The sequence below is a fragment of the Phoenix dactylifera genome, chromosome 12 (assembly GCF_051530095.1).
Source record: "Phoenix dactylifera cultivar Ajwa chromosome 12, Ajwa_hap1_PhDact_Kaust_v1.1, whole genome shotgun sequence".
Taxonomy (NCBI): domain Eukaryota; kingdom Viridiplantae; phylum Streptophyta; class Magnoliopsida; order Arecales; family Arecaceae; genus Phoenix; species Phoenix dactylifera.
In genome coordinates, this window is record NC_143201.1 from 11,874,177 (window position 1) to 11,886,661 (window position 12,485).

The 12,485-nt window shown below is 38.3% G+C and overlaps 1 protein-coding gene across 1 annotated transcript; it reads right to left on the bottom strand.

Moving 5' to 3' along the window:
* Positions 1 to 1,059: 1,059 nt before the first annotated feature.
* On the bottom strand, positions 1,060 to 7,990 carry LOC103723743 (syntaxin-22-like). Its single transcript, XM_008814764.5, has 7 exons — positions 7,592 to 7,990; positions 7,415 to 7,502; positions 7,182 to 7,321; positions 7,003 to 7,074; positions 3,455 to 3,612; positions 3,264 to 3,364; positions 1,060 to 1,260 (listed from the first exon to the last, which is right to left on the bottom strand). Exons 1-7 carry the CDS (start codon positions 7,759 to 7,761, stop codon positions 1,192 to 1,194), a joined length of 798 nt encoding a protein of 265 aa, XP_008812986.1. The 5' UTR covers positions 7,762 to 7,990; the 3' UTR covers positions 1,060 to 1,191.
* Positions 7,991 to 12,485: the final 4,495 nt, after the last annotated feature.

A 12,485-nucleotide genomic window follows, 5' to 3' on the forward strand; every position in this document is an offset into this window, starting at 1 on the left:
GATATGGTCATGCCCATTATGTACGAGGTGGAGATATTAAAAACCAAGATTGAGCACCTATGAGATGAGGGCTTGCCCAAACCTGGTTCAAGTCCTAGTTTATATGGGAGTAATTTCACGGTGATAACTACTTTGTGTAGTTATCATAACTTTTAAAAACTTCCCCAACCGCTTGGTGATAATAGGAAGGGAGTTAGAAATAGGAGATCTCGTAGAAGAAGTAATATCCTCTCCTGCACCCATCTCTCTCTGTCATCAGTGAACCCCAAAAGCTCTTGGGTTGTGAAAAAAGTTACTGTTTTGATGTAAATATATTTCTCACCATGAATCCATACTATAACAAAGAAGATATTCAAGAATATAATAAAGAGACCAAAGCACATGATCTTAGTTAAAGAAAGGTCTCGAAAACATTTGATCATGGTTCTGAAGGTACGTTACCAATTTTTGTTCTGATTGAAGATTTTGATTTCTTTCAGAAAAAAGGCGGACAAAGAAGAGGCTGAATTAGAAATTCACAAAACATCTCATATGATCCTGGGCATGACCAGAGTATATGTCAACTACTCTAAATTGTATAAAGCAAGTTCCTGAAGTTGTATACAAAGTCATGTGCTGTTCTTTATAAGCTTTAGCAAGCGTTAGTATTTACTTTTTGTGAAAAAGCTGAGCCAATAAAGTTTTCTTTTCCCTTTCCGTAGTCATGCATTCTAGTTCTTTTTTTACTATATCTTTACGTTATTGGATGCTATAGTCCTGGCCTTTAGCAATATTTCACGACTTGCAGTACATGTTAGAAGTGGCTATCACATTATAAAGGCCAAATTGACTATTGTAAATAACTCACTTTCTCATTCCTTTTCTGGTTTAGATTAACCCAATCCAGATCATACACCTATTTGCCATGTTGTTGTAACTGATGCAAAAGTTAATCTGATCATCCTCGGTAGTGGAAGTTTCAATTAGAAATCATGTCATGTGTCATGGAAAAAATCATTATGCTACATCAAAGGAGAAAACGTTAGTTCATACAAAAAACACATCTTACATTGCTCCAAAATTTTCAATCATGATGATAAATGCATTGAAGTACGCAAGGTTTATCCATTAATATTTACAAGGATTGTGCATGTAGTATCCAGTTATTATACCAAAATATAGAAAAGAAATCATTCTTGCAAGGCCAGTTTATCAGTATAAAATGAGGACAAGAAGAAGGATGACCAATACTGTGACGAAGACTACCAATGCCCAACAACACTGTTGAAAAGAACATAGCAAAGCTCATCAAGAAGGCAGCAAAAAGTAAATCTGGAAAGTAAGAGAACTAATTACAGCCAAGTACTATGACAGATAAGGACTCTGAAGAAATTTTTTCCATACATTTTTATTTTAAAAACCTCAAGTAGTTGGAGCTTTGAGGTCATGATTGGAAGTAAATTATCTATTTAAACAAGTATTAAAATTTTTTAAAAATCTCTCTGTTAATCTGGCTGAATTTGGTTTGATACATAATCATGTTAAATACTCTGTGAATGCACTATACTCTTAACATCCCAAACAGATAGCATGAAGCTCATCTACATGTGTGCCCGTTCCGTAATTTTTTTCTTTCATTTTCCTTTCTAAATGATCTTTGAGGTCATGAGATGGAATTAGTTATCTATTGAGATCTATTCAGATAGAAGCATGCAAGTTTCTTAAACACGCCTCTGTTCTTCATGCTGAATTTGCTTTGATGCACAATCATGTTATACACTGAATGCAATATAACACTCAACATCCCAGACAGATAACATGAAGTTTTTAGACCAGCTCTCTCTCTCTCTCTCTCTCTCTCTCTCTCTTTGTGTGTGTGTGTGTGTGGGTGTATGTGCCAAGTAGATAGATTGATCTTCTTCAAGGTCATAAGAATGGAAGCTAATTGTCTATTTAAATAAGTATGCAACATAATCATGTTATGGTATTCACTGAATGCGATATACCAGAACATCCCAAACAGACAGCATGAAGCTTATGTCTGTGCTGTGCTCTGCGTATGTTTGCATGTCAAGTAGATAGATCGATCTTTGAGGTCATGAGAATGAAAGTTAATTAACTACTTAAACAAGAAGTATGCAACATAATCATGTTAATGTATTCACTGAATACAAAATATAACTGAAGATCCCAAACCAATAGCATGAAGCTTATCTCTGCAGTGCTCTGTGTACATGTGTGTTTGTCTAGTAGATATATTGATCTTTGAGTTCATGAGAATGGAAGTTAATTATCTATTTAAGTAAGAAATATATAACATAATCATGTCAAGTATTCACTGAATGCAATACACTTAACGTTCCAAAATAGATAGCATGAAGACAAAACTTATACCCATGCTGTGCTGTGTGTGTGTCAAGTACATAGATTGATCTTTAAGGTCATAAGAATGGAAGTTAATTATTGTATTTCAATAATAAATATGCAACATAATCATGTTAAGGTATTCAGAGAATACAATATACCACTTAACATCCCGAACAGAAAGCATGAAACTTATGTCTGCGTTGCTCTCTCTCTCTCTCTCTCTCTCTCTCTCTGTCTCACTGTGTGTGTGTTTGTGCATGTGTCCGTGTGAAGCATAGCTAGGAAGAATATACGGTTGAGGACAGGACCAAACCTAGGTCTCTTGTAACAATAGCTTAGCTAGTTGGCACCCTCCTGTTGTTATGGTATATATTTCTAATTTTTAACAGTTCCTTACTAATTTTACTATTTTTCCTCTGAGTCATGGCAATTTTAATTATCAAAGTTTTCTCGAGGATTTTTCTCATCAAATTTTTTTGAGAGAATTTCTTCTTTTATTACGAGAGAAAAATTCTCATGAAATTACATTTCTTCATTTATATGCCAACTAAACTAAAGGGTTTTGATGACATTTACAAATAAATCACATTTTTTTTGGCAAATATGTTGTAATATATATATATATATATTTTTAATTTTGTTACATTGTCACTCTATGACCTACATTATACGTTCTTCTTAATTTTGACATTATTTTTCAAATTCCTTCTGATACTTCATAGAATTATAAAAATATTATCTTTACATATTAGTCTGGAATCTGGGTTCTGTGATGTTGGTTCCCCGATATATATACTGGATGGAGTCAGTTCTCTCTATGCATGGAAAGAGTTAGGGATTTCAGTTAATGTTGAAATGGGGCAGCATTTGTTGAATTAGGTTATTCGAAGTTGGCTTAGCAGATTACTGATACTTACCCGCGAAGATCTAGACCTAGTGCTTTTGGAAGCCTTGCGGAGTACAGTTTTAGCTTGGACTGCTGAAGCAGATGTCTCCTCCATGTGTCTATCAATGTCATCTGCCGGAAGTATAGCCAAGCATGATCAGTCTTTAAAGAAATAATTCATAACTTGAAAAAAGATTTGTTTGTTCGCTCTTCCTATTTTACCTATAGTAACACGCTGGCTGTGAAGTAGGACAGCAAGGTCTCGATATATTTCATTTACTTGTTCTACATCATTGTTTATTGCTTTTATTCCCTGGTCCCTTTCCTCTATCACAGCTTCATTGAATGTTATTTCATTGCCCAATGATAGTATCTCTTGCCTGCATATTGTGAAACAAGAAGTCATAACACAAATCATGTTTTGTGGGAAGAACTCAACTCTGAATGAGTTCAGATATTCAATCAAAAGCCTAACTCCTTAGACCATATTCCATGCAGTGGATATAACTCAGCAGGCTGATCTTTCTGAGTATCAGCTTTCTGTTTTCTGCCGAGACACAGATCAGGGGGAAGTTGCAGAAGCAGTCACTTAACTGTGTCAGAGCAGGTAAGGATAGAAGAGACAAATGATCTGTTTAGGAAATGTACATAATCAACCAAAGATTCACCCAAGATGTAATATCATAATAAGTTGTACTGTGCCAAACTAGACGGTACATGGCATACCATACCGAACCAGTTTGGTACCAGTATATGGTACAGAGGGCATCCCGACACTCGGCACTCCGAACTGGCCCCATACCTTACTAGATACAATGATAGCGTGGCACTAATACAGGACTCAGTACCGAGATGGCATACCTTGTGTAATATAGTTGCCATGTCCATTGTTGGCATGATTAATGCCTTTTTCCTTAACTTCAAAAGCATAGACTTCAAGCTGGTATTGATGCCACTAATGTCTTTCTCCAGTAGATGCAAGTAGCAAATCAATGAATTTGTTTAATTTAAAAGCCTTGAAGAAGAGGCTTAGATATTTAATGTGCGTGAAAAAGACAATGGACCTGCTATGAATGCAGCATTAAATTACAGAGGAAAATTTTAAAAATCCATTATAATTTTATACTAGTTTCTACCGGTTAGCAGATTCTCAATGCATATAGCTCAGGTAGAAAGTTTAAAGTAGGACATGACATAAAGCTATATAGAGGATTTTCTTCCTCTAGGTTGAAAAGATATCGTAAAATTATGGCCTAACGAACATCCTGAAACTATAAGGATGAATGTCATGTAAACAAATGTTCAATGCATACTGAAGTGAGAGAAAGATGGTAGGTTATCTTACTTTTGTTATGTATCGTTTGTGCTTTAAATGCAGATAATTAAGCAAAAATGCTGGGATGTTACACTAACTTGGGCAAGGACGTAGCGTTCATTCTCATTTTGTCAAGGTTATTTTAGTGTGATCTTCTGGATATATAGGGTTTTAGACAGACTTGTACATTTTGTAAAAGATCTTTCTAGAGGATAGTCTTAGAATTGTCCCGAAATAAAATAATAAAGCATGAATTGATGATTCTAGAGGGGAAGTTCAAAATGAACTGGATTAACCTGAAGGCCTTTATAAAAATCATCATGAATGAGGCCCAGCTACTTCCTGGATAATTCAGAAACTTTCCAAAGGACATACCATTATGTACTCTTGATGGCCTCTCAAATTATAGAAGGGTTCATGGTGTTTCCAAAATATCGACTAAAATCCCAATCCGTCTTAGCTGTCCTGCATCATACCAGTACGATGCTGGTTCCTAGGATGGGTCTGGGGCCTTGGTACATGAAAACCAGGTTGACTCAGTTGGTATCACATGCTATAAATCAGGATGGTGTTTCAAATGGGCAAGACACACTGTCCTGATACTTGAGACAGGTTGACATCCCGTTAATTCATTAGGACGCCATTTTTTTGTCTTTCTTTTCTTCCATTATTTGTTGTTCTTAATGATTGTTTAAAGGTTCCTAGGATTTCTTTATGCCATAGTCTGGAACTAAGCGACAATATTGAGGTAATATGTTGGCCTATGAAACCAATACCATTTCTATTTGACTTCGCAAAAAAATGGCAATAAATAAAAAATGTGCTGGGAGACAACAAGAGGAGACTACTAGATTTTAATCTCAATTGGAGAGGACAAATATGACTAATAGAAGATGGATAGACTTGCTCTCTCCCTTCTTCCTCTCTTTCTCCCTTCTTTCTTTCCTCCCCTAATGTGCAAAGCAAACAGTCAAAAGAAACAAGATAGTGGTAACGGAACCGTAAGAAGACCTATTCCCCCCAAAAACTGTCCTAATTTTAGATTATAATATAAACCACCCTTTAAAAACTTTAAACAACTATTAAAAGTAACAAATGATAGGAAAAAAAAAAAAAAATGGTGCCCTAGTGAATTGCTGGGACATCAACCCATCATAAGCATCAGGATGGTCCCATCCCAACTTGGTCCCTAACCAATACCGTGATCCAGGAGTGTGATTTAAAAATCTTGCTCCAAATTAAAGTTTGTAAGAATATTTTCAAATACCAAACCTTTTTTTCTTTTTATCTTGTGTCCTTTCTACATTGGTGTCTTTTGCTTCCTCTCGGGGAAATAGACATGCATCAAGTGAAATTAACTGAGTGGTTACACTCATACGGGAAAAAATAAATAGAAGTTAGACAATTATCAAAAAGGTCACAGTCTAAAAGAGAGATGTAAATGCGAAATGTGAATGAATTCCCCAAGGGCATTCGTTAAGGGGATCACCTCCATTTAGGAAACCAACAGAGTGTCATACAGTTTCTAGAAATATTTAATGTACAAGCTGAAATCATGTGTAAATTGCTCATGAAGCTTCTAAAAGTTCTATGCTAAGTTTACATCCAAGTGAGTTGTGGCAAATAGATAAATAACTCAAGACAACATATTCAAGAGTTATTGGAGATCTTTTTGGGGGTTCGAATACTCTACTATATTATCTACACAACATTCATGCATATTATGAAGAATATAGTCTTCTATATGGTCGAGTACAAGAGGCAATAGGAAGGGACGAGTAGGAGGGACTGGATTTTCTGTTGGTCCTGCAATATCCCAAGATTGTCGGGGTATTGTGAATCTCTTTGTACATAATTCTTTGCTCAAGGTACAATTCCACCCTAAGCATGATCCCACTCTTTATGTAATCCCAAATTATACTTCACAAGAATCAAGACTCTGAGCCTCTTTTGTGGATCATAGTTCCAGCATATTTTACATTCTTTTACAGTTGGTTGTGAGGGTCAACTAGGATCACAGCCATCCGTATCTCTACTTACATGCATTTATGTACACAAATCTTGGAATGCAAGAATGTAAATATGGTGGAATTGAAAATCCATTATACTAGTGTCTCCAATATACCATCAAAAGAAATCTCTAACTCATCTGCTGGATATCTGACAGAGATATAACACAGTATTTAAACACCTCTTACTATAATCAGTAAACAAATTTGTTCAAGCAGTAAAAGATGCTTTCTACATCAGTTCTCATAACTGAATCAGAAGCAATCCAATGATTCATGCTCTCAAGAGTATCTTTTTCATCTTTATCTGCTGCTTTACATTCCATAAAATGTTCGAGGAAAAAAAAAATTAAATGCTTGTCAATTTGGCAACTCATGCACTACAAAAATCCATTCCACTGCTCTATGATATCAATAACCAAATACCAAACAGTCAAAATGCTTACCTCTTCTGCTCCCAAAGAAGTAGCATGCCCTCTTCATCTCCATCCCCTTTCCCATTCTCTTCTGCTCCCGAGCTTTCAAATCCAACTCCATCAAATCAACTACTACTCCAACTGATCTTAAATGACGAAAGATCACAATTTCAGAAGAATCAACAAGTAATAAAGAAAGAGCAAGATACCTCGAGGGCAAAGGAGACCGAGAAGTGGAAGGGGCGTAGGCTAACTCCCGCTCTTCCGCAAGCTTCTGGGCCTTCTGGAAGTCATGAATCGCTGCCTGGAAGTCTCTGGCCAGCTTCGCCTCCTCTGCCCTCTTGCTCGGCTGCCATTAACCCCCAAATCATACTCGTCTTAGCGATATCAATTCAAAGGAAAATACTAACAGCAGGAACAAGAATTCTAAATATATAATAACATTTTCGTCGCGGTTGGCATCGATGAGGGATTTGAGCTTGGTGGAGGTCTCCTTCACCAACTGCCCAATTCGCTTCCTCGCGTCTTGCCTGCATTGAATCACAGGAAACCGTTGGCGAACGTCGATGTTTCAAGAAAATGGAGGACATGAAAGCCGAGAGAGAGAAAGAGAGTATACAGGGCTTGGCGGTGCTCCGATGTGTCTTTGGAGGTTCCGATGGCGTCGACGAGACGCCGGAATCCAGCGGCGGCGGTGTTGATCTGGAATATTCCGGCGGCCACGGCCGACGTACTAGTTTTGGGAGCCAAAGAGGGCTTGGAGGGGTCCTCGAGATCTTGGAAGCTCATCTCTTCTTCTTCTTTGCTGGAGAGAGAGATGGGGAAGGGGGCGGGGTCGGTAATTGGTGGTCCGCAGGTGGGTGGTGCTTGGCCGGCTACCGGCCATTAAAGTAACGGCTTTTCAAACAGAGACTTGGAGAGGAAAAATTATTACAACGCCCTTCCTTGAGGCTTTACGGAGGTGACGTTGACGAAGACGCGTAGATTATTAGATCTTAGAAGATTTGGCGACAGCATGATGGCTAAGGTATGCAAGCTTTTATGCGGACACCGTTGTGTCTTCTGCGTTCGCTTGATATGTAGCGCCATCTTCTGGTATCAAGTATCAACATCAGCGAAGCTTTTTCATTTGTTGAAAGTTAGAGTGGATAAGATGGATTCATAAGAATAAGAAAAAGTGGGCTGCCACGTTTCCACAGGATATCAAAAAATTTTCATGCCGACATGGCGGTTGTATGTATGTTGTATTTTAATCAGGACTTTACAAATTACATCAATTTATAATAATATGCCAATAATGATACCAGGAACTTGCAATTGGGACTCCTCTCTCTCTGTTTTTTTATGAAAAATAAATATTTTTTCCTGATTTATAAATGATTAGGATAATTCTATGTCTATACTCAATATGACAGATAAAATGGATAGATTAGAATACAAGGATGAATGTGGTTGGAAATGACGAGCTCTAACTAGGGCCCATCTCAGTATAAATGTTAATACCCGTCTGCTACTTTATCTGGCTCCTTATAAATGTACTTCACTAAATGCTTAGTGAACGCGTGGTGGATTCAACTATCAATGAGTATTGAAATGAGGTTGTGGGACTCATTGTTGTTGACATTGTGACGTACATCATGAAGTAAAGAACCCTAAGGTACCTCAAAGTTTGCTCTGTTGGTCACAAGGACTCATCAATGTTTCCTTTCATCCATGCCCTTAATTAGAGTTGGGCACAAGGACTCATCCACGGCCCGGCACGAAGCGGGCCGTGCCTGGCACGGCCCGCCCGCTACAGTACCGGGCCGTGCCTGGCACGGCCCATTTGAGAGGGTCGTACTGGGTCACAGGGTACTGGCCCGCGGGCCGAGCCCGGCACGGCCCGGTCTAGGCCCGCTGGCCAAGCACGGCATGGCCCGCGGGCCAGCCCGGCACGGCCCATAAGGGCCTGGGCCGGGCTGGCCCGCGGGCCTGGCACGGTCCGGGCCTGGGCCCGGCCCGGCCCGATAAAAATTAATGCTTCATAAATTTTTTTAATAAATTAATAAATATTGAAAACTAAGGATTTATGAATATAAAGCCACCATTGGTGGGGGGTTTGGCATAGACCCCTACCAGTTTATTAATTTAAATCAAAATGATACATGAAGGGAGGTTTGGACCTTGGTCTGACCTCCAGAATACAATAAGAAAGGGCCGAGGTTTGGACCTTGGTCTGACCTCCAGAATACAATAAAAATGTACAATTATAAAAAATTAAGAAATCTTACTAATCATCAGTGATTCAGTGAATCAGTATTCACTCTTCAGTCTTCAGTCTTCAGTCTTCAGTAGTGTTTGTATCATCATCATCAGAGGATGTTGTATTATGTCCACCTTTATCTTGAAGTCTTGCCTCAGCATCCAACCAATCTTTGAAGCAGAGAAGCATCTCTACCGTTTCGCCCGTCATCCTACTTCTCTTTTCGTCAAGAACACGCCGACCTGCACTAAAAGCGGATTCCGATGCTACCGTGGACATCGGCACAGCTAAAATATCGCGTGCAATTGCAGACATAACAGGATATTGATTTCTAACACTCTTCCACCAAGATAATACATCTAGATTCTCTATTTGATTTTCATCATATGCAGAATGAAGATCATTTCGTAAATAAAATTCTAGTTCACTACTTAAAGATGAAGAAGATGAAGAGGAACTTGAAGCATGTGTGTGTCTTCTCTGTGCAATGAATGAAAAAATAGATGACGAACGAGAACTACTAGAAGAAGAAATAGAGGTTTGTATTTGTGTTCTAGATCCACGAATTTTTTCATCATATATAGCATAAATATCATAAAGAAGTTGTTTTACCTCATCTTTAGCAGATTCAGAATCATGATTCATATTTTCAGAGTATGCATCAAGTAAAATTAGCACGCCATTTAATTTAACTCTAGGATCAAATACAGCAGCTAAGTTATGCATAGGACATATCTTGTCCCAATACTCATTCCATTTAGATTCCATTAGGTCAATAATAGGCATTAAAACATCATCATATCTATGTTCTGCAAATTTTTGACTAATTATATATGCTTGTTGTAAAAATGAACATGAAGTTGGATAATAAATACCAGAAAGAACATTGGTAGCATTATAAAAACTAAGCAAAAAATCTTCCAAAATTTTTTCTTTATTCCAATCAGTTTCAGACAATGTAAAGCCTAATCCACGATCATTAATATATGCATTTAATAAGTTTTTATATGGGTATGCATCATCTATCATGCTATATGTGGAGTTCCAACGAGTAATTACATCAAGTTTAAATTTTTTAAAATGTTTACCATGATTTATGCATAATTCCTTAAATTCTTGAAGTCTTGATCTTGAAGCATGAATAAAAGAAACTGCATTTCTAATTTTTGAAATCACATCTTGAATCATGCCCATGCCAGCTTGAACAGAAAGATTTAAGATATGACATGCACATCTAATATGCAATAAATTTCCATCTAACATGGGATGCAATGAGTCTTTTAATAATGCAACAGCAGAATTATTATTAGATGCATTATCAAAAGTAATAGACATAATTTTATCATTAATATTATATGAACATGCAGTTTGATAAATGATATTTGAAATTTGTTGCCCAGAATGTGGAAAATCAAAAGCACGAAAAGCAAGAATACGTTTATTTAATTACCAATCATTATCAATATAATGAGCAGTAATGACAATAAAACAATTACTACCTACAGATGCTGACCAAATATCAGAAGTTAATGAAATTTTTACATTTAAAGTAGAAAGTGTTTCAATTAAATTTTGTTTCATTGCTAAAAAGTTAGTCATAGCTACTCTTCTAAATGTACGCCTACTAGTTCTTTTGTAAGCAGGTTGTAGGTTTAATTGAACATATTCTTCAAAATTAAAAGATTCACATAAACTAAAAGGTAATTCATCCTTAACTATCCATTTTACAAGTGCTTTTCTTTGATTTTCATGATTATATGCAAAATTACCTACAAGTAATCCCCCTTGTATATTAAGGGTACTTTGAGTTTGAGCATGAGAATCATGCATCCTATGACTCTCTTGATGTCTTTTTAAATGCCCTGTTCCCCCACTACTACTACAACTATAAAGTTTGGCACATTTTTTACATCTAGCTTTCCAGACTCCATCAACTATAACTCTATCAAATTCATTCCATACAGCACTAGTCCTCTTACGAGAAGAGGTTTGATCTTCACTCGGTTCACCAGTTCTAGAGGAACTAGGAACATGGGGTTGGGGATTAGTTTCTTCTCCCTCAGAAACAGAAGGAATGCCAAACTGACTTTCCTCAAAAGATGACATATCTATGATTAATTCAAAAAATAAAAACTAACCGCAAGGAGGAATTGAGTAGAGGGTCGGAGGGCAGAGGCAGAGCCGAGATTCCGAGCTTCCTCTTGTGCTCTCAACAGAAGCGACCTTCTCTTCTCAACAGGAACCTCCTCTTGTGTAGCACTTGAACAAACTAAAAATTAAATTGCTAGAAGAGCACTTTAGAAGAGAGAAATAATAGCAGTAGAGAAGGAGAGAATAGTTGGTTTGGTGTGGTGAGAATGAGGGAGGAATGGGCTATTTATAGAAGCCCAAATTTTTTTTCCCAAAATACCCCTCAATTCAGCCGTTATTGGACTGTTGGGAGGGGTAAAAGGGTCTTTTTCCCGAAAATAGCCGTTGGAAACGGCTATTTTCCTCCCCCCTCTCCAGACGGGCCGTGCCAGGCACGGCCCGTCTGGAGCCGTTGCGGGCCGTGCCTGGCACGGCCCGTTTGGAGCCGTTGCGCCGTGCCCGGCCCGGCCCGCCAATAGACGGGCCTGGGGCCGGGCCGGGCTGGCGTTCCGTGCTGGACGGGCCGTGCCCGGCACGGCCCGCTTCATAAGCGGGCCGGGCCAGGCACGGCCCGTTTATTCCTTGGGCCCGGTGGGCCTGGGCCGGGCCGGCCCGGCACGGCCCGTTGCCCAACACTACCCTTAATGGTGAGTCCCAATTAACCCCCCTAGGTATAGGCTAAGGCTTCGGATTCCATTTCGGTATTGCATACTCCTCAGCAATTTGTATAGACTATCTAATTACAATCTTAGATTAATACCTATCTATCATTAGATTCTCATAAGCTCTTATTTTCTATTGCCACCAAAATCCAAGCTCCAAGCTGAGTTGGCCGGCGAAAGTGGTCGGTTGTGGCTATGCTCGGATAAAGAAGCTTGCTTGACACTAGTCATTTAACCTGAAAATGAAAAGAGAGTCCACTTGTAAGAGTTTATCTAGTAGAGGACCCTTTGATACCTAAGTCAGGCAGGAATTTTGAAGAAATAATGGCGAGATTTATCGGTAGGTGAAACAGTGTAAGAGAGTTGTGAAAAAAGCATACCAAAAAGGCCTCCAAGTGTTTTTCATATAGAATGAAGGTTAGTGTTTGTTACTAAGTATAAGAGACGTGAGCCTTAACTACTCGGTTACCCACACATTA